Source organism: Podarcis pityusensis, assembly GCF_964106645.2.
Source record: "Podarcis pityusensis genome assembly, chromosome: 8".
In the NCBI taxonomy this organism is placed as follows: Eukaryota; Metazoa; Chordata; class Lepidosauria; order Squamata; family Lacertidae; genus Podarcis; species Podarcis pityusensis.
This window is the reverse complement of record NC_138033.1, coordinates 8,470,190-8,493,160: the sequence shown is the minus strand read 5'-3', so window position 1 is coordinate 8,493,160 and position 22,971 is coordinate 8,470,190. Positions and strand designations below refer to the sequence as shown.

Genomic DNA, 22,971 nt, shown 5'->3' with positions numbered 1-22,971 from the left:
CGCGGAGGGGCGGCACTACCGAGGAGCGGCAGCCCACGCGGCCTATCAGCACCAGCCCCGCCTTCCGTGCCTGACAGGGGCGGTCTCTCCGCACACCGGCTCCTTAGTCTTGAGCCTTTCCCGAGGCCGCCGCCATGGCGCTGAGCGGGGCCTGGTGGAGCCGGGCCGTGGCGCGGGCGAGAGGGGCCGGCGGCCTGTTGAGGGGAGAAGCCTGGCCGTGGAAAGGGAGGGCGGCGAGGCCCAGCTCTGGGCGGGGCCCGGGACCTCCCGTCGTCTCGGAGCTGGACAAGGCAGACGCTTGGCTCCTCAGGAAAGCTCACGAGACCGGTGAGGGAAGGGCGGCGGGAGGGGGAGGGGGCTGAGGCGCGCGCAGGGAGAGGGCGGGGCCTGCGGAAGGCCGGTGTGGGCGGGGCTTCTGAAGGGCGGGGCTTAATGTCTGTTGCAGGAAGTAGACAGATAAGACATTCCAGGGCGGGAACAGGGAGGCTTAATGTGGGCCAAGGGTCACCTCTTAGGAACATGCTTTTAAAAATAACTCCTTATTTAAGATATTTTACATTGCATGTTTAACTTTAATATCCCCCAACAATATTATATGTATATATATGCTATTAGGCAGTACCTTTATCAATGTGCAAGGTTAAGAGTTCGGCAGAGCTCTTCATCAGGGTAGGTCAGGTATAGGCAAACTCCGGCCCTCCAGATGTTTGGGACTACAGTTCCCATCATCCCTGACTACTGGTCCTGTTAGCTAGGGATGATGGGAATTGTAGTCTCAAACATCTGGAGGGCCAGAGTTTGCCTATGCCTGGGGTAGGTGGTGCACAATGCAGAGTTGAAAGGGATCAGAAACACCCGCTTCCCTGTAGAAACAATTCTGTACTAACAGCAGTTTCCAAACTGCTGGTTGGAAGGTAGTCTTCAAAAGGTAGCCCCACAAACAGCACATTACAGTGGTACCTTGGGTTACATATGCTTCAGGTTACAGACTCCGCTAACCCAGAAATAGTACCTCGGGTTAAGAACTTTGCTTCAGGATGAGAACAGAAATTGTGCGGCGGTGGTGCGGCAGCAGCAGGAGGCCCCATTACCTAAAGTGGTGCTTCAGGTTAAGAACAGTTTCAGGTTAAGAACGGACCTCCAGAACGAATCAAGTACTTAACCTGAGGTACCACTGTACACTGGACGTTGAGTCAGAAGATGCAAGGCTGCAGGCTAGATTAGGTATCAACCTATAAGCAGGATTCTAGGAAGCAGCAGCAATGGCTAATCCCCACTTTTGAAAACATTAAGCTTTGTTGTTACCTCAGTCTGTCTCGTGCCAGGTGTGGGGTACCTGTGGCCCTTCAAATGTTGGTCCACAGCCAGCATGGACAGTGGTCAGCGCCTGATGGGAGTTGTAGTTGGAACATCTGGAGGTCTGCATTATCTTCTTTAGTCAGACATCATTTGTGAAGAGAAACATAGCTAGCTTTATATCAGCAGAGCTCGTGACTGATTTTATGTACAGTACTAGGCAAAACAGTCAATTGAAGCGTTGCCTGTTGATTTTAACTAAATATTAAAGATCCTCTTATGTGGAACATGATTTAGAACAGGGATGTAGAACCTGTGGTCTTTCAGAGATTGTAGGACTGTTAACTCCCACCAACCCTTACCATTTCAGTTTATAGGAAGTGCCTTTTCCTGGATTAGACCATTGGCTGTTCTAGCTATGAATGGTCAGTTTTCTTGAATGGAACCTTCTCACGAAGGGATCTCTGCACCATCTGCTTCTTCACCCTTTTAACTGTAGGTGTCAGGACTGAACCTGGGGCCTTCCACTGGCACCTGTGGTTTGTTTCTTTGCCTGCCCCCTAGCTAAGACTTCATTACAGTATTGTTCAGGGTCTTTAAGTACTTTTATCATTATGCTGTTTCTAGCTACTGCTTCAGATTTTGTTGATGCTGGGACCTGGGTGGTGCTGTGGGTTAAACCACAGAGCCTAGGGCTTGCCAATCAGAAGGTCGGTGGTTCAAATCCCCGTGACGGGGTGAGCTCCCGTTGCTCGGTCCCTGCTCCTGCCAACCTAGCAGTTTGAAAGCACATTGAAGTGCAAGTAGATAAATAGGTACTGCTCCGGCGGGAAGGTAAATGGCGTTTCCGTGTGCTGCTCTGCTTCGCCAGAAGCGGCTTAGTCCTGCTGGCCACATGACCCGGAAGCTGTACGCCGGCTCCCTCGGCCAGTAAAGCGAGATGAGCGCCGCAACCCCAGAGTCGGTCACGACTGGACCTAATGGTCAGGGGTACCTTTACCTTTAATCTTGCATTCTTTCATGTATTTAAGATGTTTATATGCCACTTTTCAGCCAGACCTTTCCGAGTGGTTTAAGTAATATTCTAACATACCAATAAAAATTCTATAATAAAACCAATTCGCTTCAAGAGAAGAATGTTCAATATGATTCTTGAGTGGTGATGGTTGCTGTTGTAGAGGAAACACCCAAACTGGACTACTGCTCGCAGCTCATTGGGCTCTTCTCTCTTCCCCACTTTTCTTTTGTTGTAAACCACCCTGGCATTGTTGGAATCAAGGGGTGGCATATATGGAATAGGAACAAACAAATCCTTCCTATGAAACGTGAATGCTTATTAAATCACCATGGCTGTTTCCACTGCCTTTCAACCCACCTTGCCTTTCAACTCATCCTTACAAACAGTATCACGAAGAATAACTTAAAAACCAACTAAAACATTAACAGCTAAGAACATTTAAAGATATTCAGAACTGAAACAACAGCAGCACGTTTATATCTGTTTTTGAGTGTTCAGAACGCTTCATTAATACAGTGGTAGCTTGGTTCCTGAATGGCTTGGCTCCCAAATGCCGCAAACCCGGAAGTATGTGTTCCGGTTTGCGAAAAGTTTTTTGGAAGCCGAACGTCCATTTCGGCTGTCGGCATTGTTTCCGGGCCAATCAGCCAACCAGAATCCGTGCCTTGGTTTGTGAACGTTTTGGAAGTCGAACGGACTTCCAGAACAGATTGAGTTTGGGAACCAAGGTACCACTGTATTGTCTTAGTTAATCCTTGTAACAACCAGTTCTGTAAAGTAATGTGACAGTTATGTTTATTAACAGTAGCACTGGACTATCATATTTTACAGGCTTACCTTAGAGTATGTCTCAGTGGGGCTTACTTCTGAGTAGATATGTGTAGGGTGTACTATTAGCATTCTTAATATGTATTGATTTAATCTGATAGAAACCATGTCTGCTTAAACACAGAGGAGACGGTTCTTATTCCCTTCCTCCTTTCTCACCAGGGTTCCTCTCCTGGTTTCGGAATGGCTTGCTGGCTACTGGTGTTGGAGTGATTTCTTACGTTCAGAGTGACATGGGGCGCGAAGCAGCTTATGGTAGGTAACAAGCAAGTCGATACTCAGGGTGGAGTGACAGGATATTGGCAGATCTTAGTTTGCTGCCATAGATAAAGGAATCATTCCATCAAAATGTTGTTGGCATCATTCTTCTAAGAGGATAACAATCATAGAAGGGGTTACCTGTGTCAACAGGCCAACACCCTTTCCTTAGGGAGAAGTGAGAAGCCACAAAGTCAGCTTACATGGCTCTGATTCATTTATCCTTTGGATCAGAAACTCGCATCGTGGGTTCATACAGGCCATACAATTGCCTCATCTGCAGTGTGCAGTGATGTGGAGTGGAAAAAATGTTGATTCATAGGATGGTTAGTAACAACAAACGGATGCCCACTGTAACCACAGTATTAGGCAAGCTTGACGGTTTGAACGCTTTTAGCCTTGTTTACTAAATACAGGTGATATGTGCTAAATTACATCACTCTCCAGTCAAGGGTATCGGAAAATTTCCGCAATTTGCACAGGACACTTTTCTAATTCAATTCAATTTTTAAACATCATTAGCAGTGTTCGAAATTAGCCAGGCACATTTTATGACTAGCGTGGGCCCATTTGGGACCACGTGGCGATTTGTGGGTGCCAAGTTGGCCACTGAGGAAAGCAAAATGTCACGGAGAGAAGGATCTGAAATATTTCCCTTGTAGCTTGAATTCATTTTATTCTGCGTTGTTTTATTTGATGTTTTAATGTGTTGTAAACTGCTTGGAGATTTGTTCTTTAAAATATAAAGCAGTATAAGAATCAGAATAAGAATAATATCATTATACCATGGAGTGGGGGGGAGACATAACCTCGATATTCCATTATGGTGACCGCAGCCCACGTTTAAAGTGCCATTTGGCTATTAGATTATATATCTGAGTTTCTAACACTGATCACTGGTAATATGAGAATAAATTACAGGCCTGCCTTTCAGGGCTGTGGTAAGGATAATTAACACTAAGGGTGGATCCCCATGGGTCATCTTCTGAGACTTGGTCAAGGTCTTCCAATATAGCTGATGAAATAGAAGGTACCTAGCCTCTGGTCTTCTGCCCCTCTGCTCTTCAGAGAAAGGATGCAACCACAAGCGGTATAGTTTGCACACGTAGCAGGAGAGTAGGCCTGGGTGATATATTGATATACAGTGGTACCTCAGGTTAAGAACTTAATTCGTTTTGGAGGTCTGTTCTTAACCTGAAACTGTTCTTAACCCGAAGCACCACTTTAGCTAATGGGGCCTCCTGCTGCTGCCGCCGCGCTGCCGGAGCACGATTTCTGTTCTCATCCTGAAGCAAGGTTCTTAACCCGAGGTACTATTTCTGGGTTAGCGGAGTCTGTAACCTGAAGCGTATGTAACCCGAGGTACCACTGTATTGCCCAGGACCAGTATATGGGGGCAGGCCGCAATGATAGCTTCACTCAGCGGTATATTCCTGGTGAAACTATCACTGCTCTTCAGTCCCTTTGCCCCCAGCGTGCTGAGGGAGAAACAAACTAGCTGGGAGCTAGAGGCAGAAGCTGTGGCAGTTTCACCAGCAATATACCGCTGGTGAAACCACCATTGCACTCTGCCCCGACATAGGGAGAATCAAGCTGAATCGGTGGGGTGCCGTTTCAGCTTGTTCCTTCCTCCGCTTCTTTAAACTGCATGGCTGAGGAGCGTGCTGCTGTCAAGCAATTTTACAGAGCCCCCCCACCCGCCGCAGTCCCCGAGGCAGTGGGTGAAAGCCCCTCAGCTCCCACAACGAGAGCTGCAGCAGTTTCACCTGGCATCTCGCTGGCTGGGGCCAACACAGCTTTTTTCAACATCACGGTATATCGCCAATGTCGACACACCGCAGCTGTAACTCTGGAGCTCAGGAAGTGGACACTAGCATCACAGCCTGTTTTGCCCGTTTGCAAAACAGACCTGTTTATTTGCCCTGCTGCAGGTGGGGAGTCAAAATGGCTTTAAAAGTGACTGGATTGAGAAGACTTTGCAAACCGGAAAAGAGCGGGCTGTTCTTCTAGGGCTGTTGCCGTGTAGCAAATGACTACTTGAGATGCACCTTGTGCAACATTTGTCTGTAGACACTGTACTGTCTACGACTGGGGCAGTCATTCTTCCAACATTTGGAAGAGCTAATTGATGGTTAGAGCCAGAGAAAGAGCTTCTCTGAATAAGTGAGTCAAAAGACAAGAGGAACCTTAATAAGTTTCAATTGACATTTCAGACACTAATAGCTCTTGTGATGTCATCTTCTGTAAACGGCACTCAGAAGAGCAAACGATTCTACAGCCTTGAAAGTCAGACAGGGACTGTTTCAGCGACCTTGGCAGTTTGCTTCTCCCTAGGAAAAAGATGGGTGGGGAGAAGTAGCCGACTTTAAAAGCTCAAGGCCAGCAGCGGCAGTTAGAGGCTGAGGATCCACTGAGTTGCAGATGTATTCCCTTTGCCCACATGGAATGCCCAGGAAGGGGTAGCAGGTGTGCAGAGAGGAAGGTAGCAGAAGCAGAGGGTTTGTTCTTTGAAATGAGCGGCTTGAACTCTTTAAGCCTGAATAAAACGGAAAGTCGAAATTGATGTGCCCTGATGTCTGTGAAAATAAGCAGGGAAGGAGACAAGAGGAGGCAGGGTTTGACTGCATCAGGACTGGGGAACCTGTTGCCCTTCCAACGTTGCTTCTGGACTACGACTATAACAGTTGACCATTGATGATGATGATGATAATTTATTATTTATACCCCGCCCATCTGGCTGAGTTTCCCCAGCCACTCTGGGCGGCTCCCAATTGAGTGTTAAATATTAAAAACTTCCCTAAACAGAGCTGCCTCCAGATGTCTTTTAAAGATAAGATAGCTGCTTATTTCCTTGACATCTGATCGGAGGGCGTTCCACAGGGCAGGCGCCACTACCAAGAAGGCCCTCTGTCTGGTTCCCTGTAACCTTACTTCTCGTAATCAGAGAAATGCCAGAAGGCCCTCTGCGCTGGATCTCAGTGTCCAGGGCTGAACGATGGGGGTGGAGACGCTCCTTCAGGTATACTGGGCCGAGGCCGTTTAGGGCTTTAAAGGTCAACACCAACACTTTGAATTGTGCTCGGAAATGTACTGGGAGCCAATACAGATCTCTCAGGACCGGTGTTATGTGGTCCCAGTGGCCACTCCCAGTCACCACACTAGCTGATGAGGGCTGGAGCCCAACAACATCTGGAGGTCACAAGTTTCCCTACTCTGAATGGCATTCTTGCTTGCTTATAAGAAATCTACATTACAGGGGCCCAGCAGAAGTCCTTTGTGAGATGCTGGCCCCCTGGCCTTCTGCTCCCTAAGCACCAGGCTGTGCCAGGTGCTTCTCTGTCCTCTTCGCTCCATTTTTGTATGTCCACCTACCCAACAGGGTAACAATATCTCAATTCTTTCTCCATTTACTTGCTCCCCCCCAGCACACCAGCACTTGCAGTCAGGCCAGCAGTTAAGGCTGATGCTGCAAAGAGTAGCACTTGTTCCTTTCCCCAGAGGCTAGGGCACCAGAACATACACTTGGCCCCTTAAAGTGGTTCTCCCTCTCTCGCCCCTCCTTCCCCATTTTAAAGGAAATTCAGCACGCTGATAATTATGCAGATTGCAGTGACCTATGAGCTTGCATAATTCCGCCATCTTCCAAATGCAAATAGCTTTTCCTAAAAACAAGCCATAGTTCTGCGGATAAGCTGCATTTTGTTAATTTCTCCAGATACTGGGTTTCTTTACAGTATCCTCACCTCTTTCACCTCAGTGCAGTCAGGAGAGGGAGGTTGCTGGATGGACTCTGTGAGAAGGCAAGAAGAGTAGTCTCAGACTGTCATGTGTCCAGCACAGTGAAGGGGGCAATCTGAAACTATGGACAAGTTTGTTTTAATGTACCCTCCTCCATATGCAATGCAGAAGCTAGGCACGCAAGTAGAAAACCAGTTTTAGGTCTAGCATCCTCTTGAATTGCACCAGCTTTGGTAAAGATCCCACTCTTTCACAGACACTATATATATGTGTAGTGGGGTGGGAGAGAGAGTAGCAGTTACACAGCAAAGTCAATATTGTTGGGATATTGAGGGCTGCCTGAAAAAGATTTAGTCACTGCTGACTCTTAAATCTGTCAACTGGTTCCAAAATAGTGTTTCTCATTTATACCACAGTAGGGCAGTGGATCCTCATACTTGAAACTGAGCTACAATTAGTTGTGTTGGTGTTCCCAGTTTATAAATGGCATTTATGGTTTTGAGAAATGACAATAGGTATGAAGGGGTGGTGGCGCGGAATAATTCTGGGCAAGCTTTTATCTTTGAGGAACCAGTGGAGTAGGCATGTTTTGTTTTTTGGGTTCATCATGCTGGAAATAGGATATTACCTCTGCAAGACAGTGTGCATGTCAAACATTCCAACTGAATCCCTCTCACCTCTCCAGGCTTTTCACACCATATTCCCTGTCCCAGTGGGATCTTGCCCTCCACCACTACAGCAGGAGACTTGGAGTGGGTCTCTTTGTGTATCAAATAACCTCCAGATTTGGAGGAACAGATTAAATACTTAATTTTCTGAGCCTATGCCACTTCAGGTGAATACGGAAACTCAGTAGAGATCGGTAACCATATTAATTTAGAGACAGGAGGTAGGCAAGATTAACAGGGACCTATGCAGGCTTTAGAGTCATGTAGAACTTTTCATCAATGGTTTGTTTTTTCAGCCCATGAAGAGCTTGTCTTGTCTTGAAGGCATGCATGCTCCTAGCTCAAACTTTGTTGGTCTAATAAAATTTCATGTTACTTTTTAATGTCAGCTTGAAGGTCTGAATGTATAAAGAATACAGTGGTAACCTCAGGTTACAGACGCTTCAGGTTACAGACTCCGCTAACAGTACCTCGGGTTAAGACCTTTACCTCAAGATGAGAACAAAAATGGCGCGGCGGCAGCAGGAGGCCCCATTAGCTAAAGTGGTACCTCAGGTTAAGAAGAGTTTCAGGTTAAGAATGGACCTCCTGAATGAATTAAGTTCTTAACCCGAGGTACCACTGTACATAAGAATTAATAAGGGATTTCTCCCCTCCAGTATAAGCCCATCCAGACACGCATAGGGTTTTTTTTTGTTTTTTTTAGTAGAAGGCTGTTGAGTTGTATAGACAGGCATATTCACTGCTTAGTACTGCCCAATGCTGACTTTTGTATCTCCTTGCAGGTTTCTTCATCCTGGGTGGAATCTGCGTCTCGTACGGCAGCGCCTCCTACCTCGTCAGCCTCTTCCTCCTCCGTCGCACCATGATGCTGTCCTTTTCCACGGCTCTCCTGAACTGTGCTGCAGTCACCACTGTGGCACTGTTCTGGCTGTGTGCCATCTCCCTCTACATTGGGCGCTTGGAGGTGGAGATCATCCAGGACGACCCCAACGACAAGTGTCAGGACAAGAAAAAGGAGGACGGGAAGTCGGATAAGTGACGGCCCAGTTGGCTTGTGCAGACACGCAATTGTATTCTGTGGACTGCAGCTTTTAAGGCCACCCCACCCGGCATGTTTGAATCCTTCTGCCTTTTGGGCTGAAGGGCAAGGAGAGGCGGCTTCCTTGCAAACAAGAGACAAGCGGATGTGTTGGCTGCTTTGTATTTATTTCAGGTTTTCCAGATGGGCTCTGGGAAAGTGACAGTAGCAAAAATCAGGTCACTGGCAACGACAAAGAAGGGAATTGTTCAGAGGACACTCTGCTGAGCCAGCAGCACGCACTCTTGCTGAACTGGGATCTCTGGCACGTAAGCATTCTGTTGAAGTTGGTCTTGCTCTGCTCTGCCCCCCGCCCCCCGCTTCAACCAGTTAATTGATATACTAGCTGATATTTATCGGCTAAAGATATTGTAAGAAATGCCCTGCTCTCTTGGCATCTCCTGTAAAGCCTGGTCCTGCTTTCCCAGTGTTGCTTATGCTCCCCAATCCTCCTGCTCCTCACATATCAGGTGTATCTCTTCTGGCCCATGCCTTCTTTGCTCCACCTGTCCAAATCAGTTGACATTTGTATTAAAGACACCAAAACCAAATCTCCTACTTTTTTTTTTCTAAACCTGGTGACAAAAAACTGCTCACGCTCTTTCCTCTGATAGCAGCCGGGCACGCAACTCTTGGTTTTAGCTGGGCAGACTAACTTCTACCCTGTTTTCCCGAAAGTAAGACATCCCCTGAAAATAAGACCTACTTCCAGTTTTGCCTCTTGCTGTAATACAAGGCATCCCCCCCAAAATAAGACCTCCCCGATAATAAGGCCTCCCCTGAACATAAGGCCTCCCCGGAATATAAGGCACCAAAGCTACCGTAAGGTGTCTGACTCCTCTGGACCGTAGCAGCGGGTGACTCCATGCAGCTCACTGATTGGCTGCAGCACAGCCAGAGCTGTTCAGGTAGTGCGAGGTCTCTTTAAATCAGAGAGCCTGCGCCGCCACCAGGACAAGCTGCCACCTGCCGCTGCTCGCTCTGCCCTGATGGGGTCTGGCTGACTCACAATTAGACAATAAATGTGTACCGTATGGAAAAATAAGACATCCCCTGAAAATAAGACCTAGCGCACCTTTGGGAGCAAAAACTAATATAAGACACTGTCTTATTTTCGGGAAAACAGGGTACGGACAAAAGCGATTTCATCGATTCTGCCAGCTGGCACCTAAGGCCATCTTCTCCCTTCATAGCTTCCCACACTTTTCACATCAAGGTGTGAGAGTGGTTCTTGAGATAAGGTGGGACCCTCGAGGCATGGAACCCAGAAGTCCCCTTGCATCCCTTCTATAAAGGTTGGCACAATCCTACTCTTCACATTGTAGCTCGCTACTCCAGTGAAGCTGCCAGGGCCCACCACCACCACGAATGCCTGCCCTAGCCACTCCCCCCTCCCCACAATGCCTGGCAGCTGCGTCTACAAGCCACCAGTTAACATTTCCCAGCATGTCCTGGAGAGGCACTACATTGAGCATTCTGGAGCACTGAGAGAAGCTAGAACTACCCCCAAGCCTCGCTTGGAACACTACTCCCAGCAATGTTTCTACCAGAAGTGCCAATAGGGCACCCACAAACCCAAGAGGCAGCTCTGGGTAGAGCTGTCTGTGTGTTTGCAGGCCTTCCCGTTGAGCCTCATTTGAGCTGTGTTGCTCCTACGGGCAGGGGCTTTGTCATGCACTTATAATAGGGAATATGAGAGCTCTTCCCTCCAGACGTGGATGCATAGCATGCAGCTGACGTAGATGGGAAGGGCTGTGATTTGACTTCATTCCCCCTCTGGGTACATAAGAAAAACCATGTTGGATCAAGCCAAAGGCCCATCTAGCCTACAGCCTGCTCTCCCTGGGGACAACCAGATGCCTGTGGAAAATGAAGCAGACCTGAGCACAACGGCACTTCCCCCATTTGTGTGTCCCAGCAACTCAGAAGCGCCCTGCCTCCAACAACAGAGTCCTCCGTGAATTGCTAAAAAGTCTCTTTTAAAGCCATCCAAGTAGGTGGCTGTCACTACCTCTGGGGGGAACTGCTTTCACAGTTTATGTGCTGTGTGAATAAGTCCTTTCTTGAATCTTCCAACATTCAACTTCACCAGATGGCCCCAACTCCTAGTATTATGTGGGAGGAAAATTTCTTACCTATCCAGCTCTCTCACGTTTCACCTTATACACTTACGTGACCCTGTGCCCAGTAGCTCTTGTCCTATTTGAATGTTTGAGCTGGCAACGAGGAAGGCAGTCACTTTTCTCGACGGTATTGAGACCCTTCCTTGTGCTTTAGCACCGCCGAATTTCCTTTCTTTTCAAGTAATTGCTCACAATTTGCCAAGGCTGCTTTGAATTTCACACCTGTCCTTGATGGTACTTGGCAACCACCTCTGCTTTTATCGCAGAATCACAGAACTGTAAAATTGGAAGGGATCACAAGAGTCATCTAGTCCAACCCCCCCTGCAATGCAGGAATCTTTTTGCCCAAGGTGGGGCTCGAACATACAACCCTGAGATTAAGAATCTCGTGCCCTACCGACTGAACTATCCTGTCACTAGCAAATTTGAGAAAACACACTTTGGAATTTTTGATCCAAATAACAAACAAACATTTCAGGGGAGACCAGACTGCAGAGGAATCATGCGTGTTCAGGCTGGTGTGTGCCCTAAAAAATCATCACATTGTTATTCCAAGTACTTTCAAGTATGTTAGTATTTCTCTTTGGTGTGTGTGTGTGGGGGGGGGATCCTTTTGTTAAGTAACTCAAAATGAGGATACACACACAGGCATTTTAACGACAGGATCTTACTGCTCTTAAGCTTGCCAGGAAAAATGGTTGCGCCTACTGAAATCATTTTAGGCAGGAACAGAGTCCCATTTATTTTCATTTTCTCTGAAACCCCAGATCGCCAAAAGAAGCAGCAAAATGTCAAGAACAAGTGAACAGTGGAAACTACATTCATCTATCCAACGAGAACCGTAGGTTAATAAAAGAAAAAAACGCGCACACACACAGATCTTTAGCGATGAGTTACACAGAAAAATACCACATCATCCAAGTGCTACTGTCTTGCTGTGGGTTTCCCCCCACCCACCCTTTCCCACCAAACTGTACAAGTAGTCTTTATTCTGAATAAGTGCTAAAAGTTATGGCGTAACATTTTTTTAACCTTTTTAAGTGCTGTCATCACATACGATGAGGACCTACCTGTTTCCATCCCTTTTCTGGCTTGCATTTTGGGCTCTGGATGGAAAAGGTCCTTTTCATGTCCCAAGGGGTCTCAATGGTGGAAGCTTTTTTCTACTGAGTACAGGATCAAAGCAACAGCTGTGTTTGCACAGTGATGAGAGGAACAAGCAACCTTGCAGGATTGGACCATCAAAGAGGTGCATCTTGTCCACCATTTCCCCCATCTCCCAACAGTGGCCAGGCAGAACCTTCTAGGAACGGTGTGGTGGTGATGGTTCTCCCAATCTACCCCACCCCAAATCTGTCACTCTGGTAGACTGCCTCTGCACACAGAATTTCCATTTTGCTACAACAGCCACTGGTAGACAAATGGGCGGATGAGAAGTCTTAACACCTGGTAATTAGAAGAGCAGAATCAACACCCTGTTAGCTGTTTAGAACTGTCCATGCTCAATTATTGGTTCATCCACACTGCATCTTCCTTCACTTTCAGAAGTTGTAACCACTGGGAAATTAGCCGTCACCTTTTGGCACCCACATTTCACTTAAGACTGTTAAGCTAGTGCCAGAACCCTTGGCAACAGGGCAGTTAAGACAGCTTTAGTAATCTCTTTCCCCTTTGATCTGAGCACACAGAAAACATATAAGCTATTAATCCATTATTTGCAGAAGGGGGAAGCGTGACGAAGGTGAGGCTATATGAGATAAGGGGAGTGCCCAAAGGGCACCCAAAGGGTTGACTCAGATATACTTGCCACACCTGGATTTTTTGTTTATAATTCGGAGCCGGACTTTTGAGCAATTGCTGTGCTGTAAGGGATAGTGCAGTGTGGACAGAACAGAAGCAAAAGTGGTAACACTGATGTAATCACATTGGGGGATTGAGTCAGGGGTGGTGGCACCCTGCTCTTCATGTGCAGGTTTCTTCGAGTTACACTCGCCTTGGCTAGCAGGCAGATGGTCCTCTCAACAGAAAAACCTGCAGGGCCTAATTATAACCCCCATACATACAAAAAAAGCCCACCCCAAAGTCCCCAGCAAACATGGTGGAGGAAGGAAGTCAACTTGTAGCAGCAGGAAGACAGACCAGAACGAATGTAGGATACCTCTTTCATCTTTCCCAGGAAAGTTGCACCGACTTTGCCCTGGGTTAAACTCCCGAACTCCGCATTTGCACTGGGCTAACTCCTGAATTCGTTCCGCAACCAGAACAGCAGTTTCAAACAGCAGCATCTGGGGGGCCAGGCAAGGAGCAAGAGTGGAACACAAGACTGCTGAGGAGATGGTCACGCTACTAATTTGCCAGAGGTTTAGAAAGGGGTGCTATGAAAAGTTGAGACACGCAGGGATTGGTTAGAGAACAAAGATTTCTTCCCCCGGTGGCAGGGAAGTTGGCGCTGAGCTTTCCTCTAAAAGGGGCACACAGGACCTTTTATGGATGGTACAGAGTTTGGCCACGGACTCAGTCCTCCTTGCGTTCCAAAGCCGAGGCACCGTGGACCCCGCTGCCAGCCATCGAGAAGGGCAGCGTGGAAAACAAGGAGTCCGCCGCGGCAAAGGCTCCCCCTGAAATCTGGGCCAAGCCGGCCGAGTTCCCAAAGGGCGCGACCATGTTCAACCGCTGCAGGTGGTGGTACATAAGTTCCCGGGGCGTCTTGGCCTCGGCGCCGCCGATGTCCATGAGGTTGATGGGGTGGGAAGGCGGCAGCACGTTGCTTTGCATGCCGAGCGTCATGTCGGCAGGGGCGTACCGGATGGTGCTGGTGGCGTAAAGGCCCTGCGAGCCGGATGTGCCGGCATGCGGGCCACCCAGCTGGTGCACCAGCGGCACAACCACGTTGCCCGCGTGGAACCGCTGCAGCACCTCCATGTCGGCGGGGTAGAGGAGCGGCGTGAAGGGCGTGGACGTGGCCCTCTCCTCGCACGGGGAGCCCGAGAGCGGGGGCGAGAGAGTGTCCGCCGAAGAGGAGGCTGCCGGGACGGTCCGGGGAGAGGTGCCGAAAGGCCCTTTGGGGGCGCCGCTCTCCATCTCGGGCGGGGTGAGCACAGAATCCGGGATGGAGACGTACAGGTGAGAAGAGGCCGGCCGCAGAGAGGGCTTCTCTAAGCTAAGTGCTTTGTTCACAGTGTAAGGGCTGCCCTTGTGGGCGGCAGGACAGGTCCAGGGGGCTCCCTTGGCACCGGGGGGCTGCTCAGATTTAATGCTAAGTGCTGGGGCGGCTTTCAGAACGGAGCTCTTCTGAGTCTGGATGACGGAGGCAAACTCCGGGCGGCCGGGCCCTGCGCTCCTCCGCCCCCCGGCCTTGCAGCCGTTGGCTTTCCTCGCCATGGGCGCCCTCTGCTGTGGGAGGAGGCCCAGCTCCGATTCGCTGCCGCTGTCCGACTCCTCGGAGCTGGCTTCCTTTGCCTCCCGCGAGGGGCTCTCTGGCGGGAACTCCAGCTTGATGCGCTTGCTGGGCGGTCCCTCGGTGTCGCTCCCGGCGCCTCCGTCTGACAGCTCCTCCTCCCGGTAGCTCGTTTCCGGGCCGCTGGAATCGGTCTCTGCCAGGCGGCATCGGGCACCGGCCTCCGCCACGCTCCGGGGGTAGCCCTCGGCTAGGGAGCCAGGTTTGCTGGGGGAGTAAAGCTTCCTTCCTTGGCTGCTCTCTTTGGCAAGGCTGCTCTCTGAAAGGGAAATCAGGTGGGGAGACAGGAGGGGAAAAAATCAACTGAGCGAGGCAGCAGGGAGCTAAGCATCTTCCCACGGCCAGGAGTTGGGCAGATTTATTTTGCCAAGCAAAATTTCTATCCGCAGAAGACCTGGGGGAGAGTTTAGACCTCGCTTCAGAGCAGCTTCCTGCCAGCAGCGCAGCTAATAATCACCACCACAGGGCAAAGCTACTCCGGAAAGCCTTGAAGTGGATTTGGGCACAGCAGGAACTCAAAAGCCAGCATGGCAGAATTTCCGCCTTGGAGAGGGGGGAAACCTACTCAATAAGGTTGAACATCCTCCCTGTAATTTCATTTATCCCTTCATGTATTTTCAAAGGAACTAAAGGTGGCTAATAATAATAATAATAACAACAAGAAATGCAGCAATCCCCATCAAAAATCTTAAGGCCAAGCCCCCATAACAATATACAAAACATCCTCTGAAACTGGGACGTTAAAGGTGAATCAGCAGAGAGTCTAAACAGCCACGTTTTCACTGGCCACTTATAACAGTACAGTGCCCGCATCTGGGTGACGTGGTGAGCCCCCAAGCAGCAGGGTGGAGAATCTTTTTCAGCTTGAAGGTCGCACTGAGCCATGCCTCGGGCTGTCTTAAGATCCTAAACCCTTTTAAATATGTTTGTGGGGGGTTATTGGTTTATTTTGTTCTTGTTTTTATTATGCATTTTGTTTTTAAGCTGTAAACCCCCTTGAGACCTACAGATGAAGTGTGGAATAATAATAATAATAATAATAATAATAATAATAATAATAATACATTGGTACCTCGAGTTACATACGCTTCAGGTTACACACGCTGCTAACCCAGAAATATTACCTCGGGTTAAGAACTTTGCTTCAGGATGAGAACAGAAATTGTGCTCCGGCAGCGCAGCGGAAGCAGCAGGAGGCCCCATTAGCTAAAGTGGTGCTTCAGGTTAAGAACAGTTTCAGGTTACGTACGGACCTCCGGAACGAATTAAGTACTTAACCCGAGGTACCACTGTACCCTCAAGGGCCACTTTCCAGGGGCCACATACCAGCAGTGGGGAGGGCCAGAGGCAAAAGTGATGAGAAGCAGAATCCATGCAGAGCAAAACCTTTTGCCCAGCAGCAAGAAAGGATGGGGTTGGGACACACTTGACACCAACGCACAAGGCAAGTGAGGAGCTTTGTTCCATCCACATTCGGCCTTTGCACGGAGAAGGGCACATAGCAGGGCAGTAAGATCATGACCTGCAGCGAGACCCGAAGGACCAACCTGAGGTTCCTCGCTCCTGTCTTGAACTGCAGCTTCAACAACAAATTGTGAAAACAAATTTGTTTTCTCCTAAACAAACCATGAGGACTAGTTCAGTTACTGCAGTAGGGCAGCCGCCCCCAACATGAATCCTGGTTGGGGTTGCAACTTGTTTATTATGTATTTAATGTCTTCATTTTGTTTTTTTAAGTTGTGAACCGCCCTGGGATCTTCGGATGAAAGGCGGCATGCAAATTTAATAAACGAACTAGCAAACTTCCATCAGCTCCAGCCAGCATTAGGGATGATGGGCGTTGCAGTGCGAAACCTCTAAAAGGAGCCCGGTTGGGAAAGGCTCTAATAAGCCAAGACTAGCGATTTGTTGCTAGAGGGAGAATGATTGGGCAGAGTGCAGACTTCTGATGGCTCAGCACCATGGCCAACAAACAGGACCTGAGGCACCCCAACTGGCAGGGCGTGTGCCACAAGGTCAGGACCATAACCGTATAATAATAATAATAATAATAATAATAATAATAATATATTATTTATACCCCGCCCACCTGGCTGGGTTTCCCCAGCCACTCTGGGCGGCTTCCAACAGAATATTAAAATATAATAACCTATTAAACGTTAAAAGCTTCCCTAAACAGGGCTGCCTTCAGATGTCTTCTAAAAGCCAGGTAGTTGTTTTCCTCTTTGACATCTGGTGGGAGGGCGTTCCACAGGGCAGGTGCCACCACCGAGAAGGCCCTCTGCCTGGTTCCCTGTAACTTGGCTTCTTGCAACGAGGGAACCGCCAGAAGGCCCTCGGCGCTGGACCTCAGTGTCCGGGCAGAACGATGGGGGTGGAGACGCTCCTTCAGGTATACTGGATTGAGGCCGTTTAGGGTTTTAAAGGTAGTGCCCACTGTGCTTCATGGGGCTGAGGGCTCTCTGGTGTGAAAAGATGACTGGAGCATGCAGGGCAGAAACACGCAGAAGCAGGCAATCCTTCAGTTCCCCCAGGGTCCCAAGCCCCTGAAAGCTTAAAACAGCACCTTGAATTGGGGCCAGAGAAACAAAACACCACCAGCCTGCAGCAGTTCACCAAGGGGCTGAGAAGAGCGAAGGCAGCGCCGACACCAGGACTCTCTTTTAAAAAAGCACACTGGTAAATAGCAAAAGCACACTGGTAAATAGCGGGAGGCAGTGGAAGACAGGAGTGCCTGGCGTGCTCTGGTCCATAGGGTCACGAAGAGTCGGACACGACTAAACGACTAAACAACAACAACAACAACAAATAGCAAAAGGGGCCCTTTGATTTTTAAAGGGGAAATAGTAGGTTTGCTATGTTTTATTAGCAGGCAAGAACCTAAGAGCTCTGCTGAAAGAGACAGCCCACACCTGTTTGCCAAAATCTCTTCCGCTAGCAATGCACAGAGCTCGTCTGCTTGGCAAACTAACCTCCCCTCCCTGTCCAAGGCTTCATTTTATTCACCTTTGAATTCTGGCCCCACCTCAACGGCCTCCGTCTGTCTTGCAGGGATCCCAGGCAGCTGGAATATGTCCAGCACAGTGTTCTTACACTCCGGCTTGCTGGAAAGGGTTAAAAGTGAAACAAGAGAAAAAAGGGAAGGAGAAGATTAAGGAAATGCACATGTGGGGATCGTTCCAAAGATTCAAGATATATCTTCGTCTTGCCAAGGGAGGCTCGTTCCCCTAGAAGGCACTTTGCGAGGTTCAGAGGTGATGCTGGGGTTTCGGATGTTTTGCCGGGGTTAAGCCACAGGCCGGGCCCAGGAGATGCCTCAAAGAAGGGTCCGTTTTTCCGTTCCGCCCACAACAGCTTGGAGGATTGCCGGAAGGCAGTATAAAGAACTTCAGAGTGGGACACCTCCAGTGGTGGCCGGGATACAGAAGGCAGCAGAATTTGTGCCAGGATGCAAAGGAAATGTACCGTATTTTTCGCTCTATAACACACACCCGACCATAACATGCACATAGTTTTTAGAGGAGGAAAACAAGAAAAAAAATATTCTAAACGAAACAGTGGATGTATGATTTTTGTGGTTCATGCTGTGGCCACAGACATGTGATCTAACGGTGAGTTTGGGGTAGCCTAATGCAAAAATCCTGAGGATCCATGTGGATCCATGCTTTGTAACCATGTTTTTGCACCATTGTGGCCCCAGGCAACAGTGGGCGCATGATTTTTTTGGTGCAGGCTGTAACCATGGATCCTCTGCTCACGACTGCAGCAGATCCCCCCGTCATCCGTAGGCATTTGCTCCATAACACGCACAGACATTTCCCCTTACTTTCTAGGAGGAAAAAAGTGAGTGTTATGGTGCAAAAAATACGGTAATTCTCTCTCCTGTACACATTCCCTACCATTTCCACCTCTGGGGCACTGCTCTGCGCCATCCCTCCCTCAAGAGGAGGCCTTTGAAATGGCGCTGGGGACTTTGGCATCGTGAAGGATCATAGCTGGATCTCGTAAGCGCGGCCGCTTGGTGGCAGCAAGGAAGCCGAGACAGAGAGAGATATCCAGTCTCCCTGCTTAGCAGACATGTGGCAACGCTGAGAGGCCAGGGATTAAAATAAGCGCCGCAACTCCCTCCTCCCACCCTCTTGCAAACCAGAAGGGGACTGAAGAAAGCCAACTTGAATAAGAGCTGACACATCCAGCCACCTGCAGGCTAGAATCAGCGGAACAGCCGCCGCCACAGCAGAGGGACCATTGGCGCTTCATTGTCCAAGAACAAACAAGGACAGATTGAAATCACAAACTCTCCCTTGTGGATTGGGTGTGTGTGTGTGTTTAAAAAAAACACCACCCTACATGCACACATACCAAAAACAGCAGGGTTGGGGGTTTTATTGTCAAGCGAGCAAAGCTGGAACCAGTTCAAGTTAAGAGTCCCTCCCCCCAAAAGCAAGTTATCGTCACAGGGCAGCCGATGCAATGGAAGGAGGCGATTCAGAACCCAGGCGTCATTCTTCCCTGGAGCCCCAAGACCCGTTTGGGATGTCAGGGGCATGCGAAATAAAGAGGGACGTGCACAGTGAATATGGCAGTCCAAACGTATCTGGGGCTTGGGCTCTAGGGAGTGAGAGAGAGTTTATGTCTGACACCAGTGCTCACTTTTTTCCATTGCCAACCTTGGTGCTGCAATGCTTGTGCTACTCTCAGGCACCATTCCCTGCTCCCAGGGGTCTTTGCGAATGATGCTTCATCGCCATATAATTGAGGAGACAAAATCTGGGGGTCAGCGCCACCCGCTAAGTTCAGCTGCTTTCCCTCCCTGAAACTGCCAAACTGCCCTCCCCGCAACTTACAAATGGTGTGTTCCAGCTCAACACACCACTTTGCTGTTCCTCGAACACAGAGCCTTCCAGCCCGGGCATTTTCTTTCTCCCTTGTCCTGTCCAAGGAACAATCCCGCCCCGTCCCGCTTTGCAAAGTGGTGTTGGTTTTGGCGGGGCGGTGGCAGCGGAGAGGGAAGCAAGCAAGTTTGCAGGGAGGCTGCAAGAAAGTTAATTAGCCTCTAATTACAGCACTAATTAACTAAAATACTAATCACCCTTACAAATCATACATTACCATCGGCAATTGCTTGCAGGATTAGCATAATAATGCTTCCCTTTGCTTTATCGGGAGGGAAAGGGGGAAAGTAGTCATTAATAACCATCTGCAGTAGCCATTCACAGATCCCTTTTATCTGTTTGGAAGGGTGGGCAAGCGTGGCGGGCTGGGAAGAGGGAGAAAAAAGACTTCAGCAGAGAATATTTGGTAGTTCTTAAGTAGATTTTAAATGTTGCACCTGGGGCAACAGAGATAGGGGTGGTCTTGATTTGAGGAGCAGTAAAGGACTCGGGACTGTGGGTTAAACCACAGAGCCTAGGGCTTGCCAATCAGAAGGTCGGCGGTTCGAATCCCTGCGACGGGGTGAGCTCCCATTGCTCGGTCCCTGCTCCTGCCAACCTAGCAGTTTGAAAGCACGTCAAACTGCAAGTAGATAAATTGGCACCACTCCGGCGGGAAGGTAAACGGCGTTTCCGTGCTCTGGTTCGCCAGAAGCAGCTTAGTCCTGCTGGCCACATGACCCGGAAGCTGTACGCTGGCTCCCTCGGCCAGTAAAGCGAGATGAGCACCGCAACCCCAGAGTCGGCCACGACTGGACCTAATGGTCAGGGGTCCCTTTACCTTTACCTTTAAAGGACTTGGGATCCAAAGGGCTGAGTGTGGTGGAAGCTCTTGATGAACTTTTGCCACTTGAGACCTCAGGGAGCGGGGACTGAACCTTTGAAAAATCTAGATTTAAAAAGGCAGCCAGGCACCCTGAACATCCAATGCCCATTTGAAAAACTCCCTAGTGCGCTCAGTTTCTGTACTGAGCTTGATGGACCAATGGGATTACTCTGCGTAAGGCAGCTTCCTGAGATCCTAAGGATCCCCTCTGAGTACCTAACTTTTGCCACACCAGTGGGAGGAGGCCTGCTTCAAGAATAGCCTGCGTTCTTGCAGAATAACCATTTGCACACATGCTCACTGCCATCTTTGGGGTTGTTTTTTGGGAGGGAGATGGTGGGAGCTTGAGCAAGATAAATAAATAACAATAAATATTTTTATTATATATATGCCGCCCATCTGACTGGGTCGCCCCAGCCACTCTGAGCAGCTTCCAGCAAAATATTTAAAAAATAAAATAATGTCCAGGTTGCCCCCTGTAGAACGCATTGCAGTAGTCCAAGCGGGAGATAACCAGAGCATGCACCACTCTGGTGAGGCAGTCTGCGGGCAGGGAGGGTCTCAGCCTGTGTACCAGGTGGAGCTGGGAGACAGCTGCCCTGGACACAGAATTGACCTGCGCCTCCATGGACAGCTGCAAGTCCAAAATGACTCCCAGGCTGCGCACCTGGTCCTTCAGGGGCACAGTTACCCCATTCAGGACCAGGGAGTCCTCCACACCTGCCCGCCTCCTGTCCCCCATAAACAGTACTTCTGTCGTGTCAGGATTCAACCTCAACTTTGACTGGGATGCGCTGATGGCAACCCCTGGTGCTGGGAATTCTGTGGCGGTGGCAAGATATTTAAAAAATATGCCCCCGTTTGCTCCGAACTTTGCACGAATTGAGACGGGACGCCTCACCTGAGGATGTAGTTCACCCAGACCATGTTCTTCTCGGTGGGGTTCTTGACGTTGACCGAGATGGTGGCGCAGGACTGGACCCACACGAAGCCCCCGTTCTTCTGCAGCCAGCGGTAATACTGGGTCACCACCTGCCCCTTGTTTAACACTAAAGGAGGAGGAAGGGGAGGCAACAGCCGTTAACAACAGTTTTAAGAAGAAAAACATTAACTGTGTCTAGCCCAAAGCGCTGAGGAACAGTGGCGAAGACTTGCCCGGACTGTACAACTTCAGGTCACCAGGGAAGGTTGCAAGCTGGGTAGAGAGCAAGCCTTGAGCTTGGCTGAAATTCTTCACTCTTTCACAACACATTTGTTAAATGCAAGGAGGGGTGTTTTTTTAAATGGAGGGGGCCAATCAAAAATTCAAGAGCCCCCCCCCACTTTGTTGGAAGGTAGTACAGTCCAGGAAGAGCTTTACCGCTTGATTCTGCTGACTGCATAAAACTGGTCCTTGGACAATCTGCTTTTCACAGGCAGCAGAGCTGAAGAGGTGCCAGGGTAGGAGAAGAATCTTAGAAGTGTGGAGTTGGAAGGGACCCCGAGGGTCATCTAGTCCAACCCCCTACGTGGCAGGAATCTTGACTGAAAACGGATCAGGAGAAGCTTATAGAGATGCAGGGGATTGCTTTGGCCGAAACAGTGACCCCTTTGGTCTGTAATGGGGGGGGGGGGACCCATTGCCTTCCAGTTGATGCTAGACTCTGACACCCATCACTCCCAGCCAGCACGGCCAACAGCAAGGGACGGTGGAAGCTGTAATCCAGCAAACAAGTCTCCCTTCAGTAGAAGTACGGACTTGGCAAAGAACTCTTAACTTCTGGCTCCGCCTAAACTCAACCCCCCCCCGGTTTACTATCCCTAGTACTTCAAGACTCCCATAAAAGTGCCTGGCTTAAAACCGTCTATCAAAAACTTCACTCTTGTGGCCTATCCCCACAACACCAACTCACTATGGGCCCTACTAAAGCAAACAGTCTAACTGGTCAACGTTTGAAAGATATTGAGCATCAGAACAACCTGGCCACTATAAGGAAATTCTGCCCTTGGTATGTTCATTTTCTACCTTTCCATTTTGATTCTCTGGCCCCATATCTGAACAAACTTATTATCCCAAAATACGGACGTGCTTTTACACTTGCAAGACTGGATGTTTTGCCATCTGTGGCACTTGAGGGTCGATTCCAAAAGACCCCACCTGAGAAACGTCTTTGCCCCTGTGGAGACGGTAGCACCAAAACAGCGGCACACGTCCTCCTCTCTTGCGCTCTCTACAAAGACCTGAGGAACGAGATCATCACCCCACTCGTACTAACCATCCCAGGGCGCTCAACCACTGCCACAATGCCCTTTCTTCCATCAGATCAAAATGAGCAGATAACAGCAAAGGTTGCTAGGTTCATAGCAGGGGCAATCAGAATAAGGGCCACTAACTGACGGCTGATTCAGGACTTTAAATTGTGCTCTTATATCAAACTTCCTTTTCTGCGTATACTGTAATGTTTTATTGTTGCTATGGCCATTGGCTAATGAGAATAAAGTTTTATCAATGATCCCAATGATCCCAGCAAACATCAGGAGGGCCATAGACTGACCAGCCATGTTCTAGTAAAGGTAAAGGGACCCCTGACCATTAGGTCCAGTTGTGGCCGACTCTGGGGTTGCAGCGCTCATCTCGTTTTACTGGCCGAGGGAGCCGGCGTACAGCTTCCGGGTCATGTGGCCAGCATGACTAAGCCGCTTCTGGCGAACCAGAGCAGCGCACGGAAACGCCGTTTACCTTCCCGCCGGAGTGGTACCTATTT

At 49.2% G+C, this 22,971-nt stretch overlaps 2 protein-coding genes across 4 annotated transcripts in view; one reads left to right on the top strand and one right to left on the bottom strand.

Annotated features, from left to right (window-relative positions):
* Nucleotides 1–127: 127 nt before the first annotated feature.
* Nucleotides 128–9,438, top strand: TMEM160 (transmembrane protein 160). The gene is made up of 3 exons (XM_081019458.1): nucleotides 128–327; nucleotides 3,305–3,397; nucleotides 8,592–9,438. Exons 1-3 carry the CDS (start codon nucleotides 135–137, stop codon nucleotides 8,846–8,848), a joined length of 543 nt encoding a protein of 180 aa, XP_080875584.1. The 5' UTR covers nucleotides 128–134; the 3' UTR covers nucleotides 8,849–9,438.
* A 2,285-nt stretch (nucleotides 9,439–11,723) lies between these two features.
* NPAS1 (neuronal PAS domain protein 1) overlaps nucleotides 11,724–22,971 on the bottom strand; it is a 100,922-nt gene continuing 89,674 nt past the window's right edge. For all 3 annotated transcript variants that reach the window (XM_081018689.1, XM_081018688.1, XM_081018690.1), the window contains exons 10-12: nucleotides 21,129–21,276; nucleotides 17,474–17,571; nucleotides 11,724–14,726 (exon numbers count right to left, since the gene is read on the bottom strand). In XM_081018689.1, the coding sequence (XP_080874815.1) occupies nucleotides 13,525–14,726; nucleotides 17,474–17,571; nucleotides 21,129–21,276 (1,448 nt within the window). In that variant the 3' untranslated portion in view covers nucleotides 11,724–13,524. The remainder of the gene's footprint in view (nucleotides 14,727–17,473; nucleotides 17,572–21,128; nucleotides 21,277–22,971) is intronic.

Coding starts and splice junctions, on each gene's coding strand:
- TMEM160 (XM_081019458.1), top strand. CDS start 135: ATGGCGCTGAGCGGGGCCTGGTGGAGCCGGGCCGTGGCGCGGGCGAGA. Junction 328..3,304: donor CAGGAAAGCTCACGAGACCG/GTGAGGGAAGGG, acceptor CTTTCTCACCAG/GGTTCCTCTCCTGGTTTCGG. Junction 3,398..8,591: donor GGGGCGCGAAGCAGCTTATG/GTAGGTAACAAG, acceptor ATCTCCTTGCAG/GTTTCTTCATCCTGGGTGGA.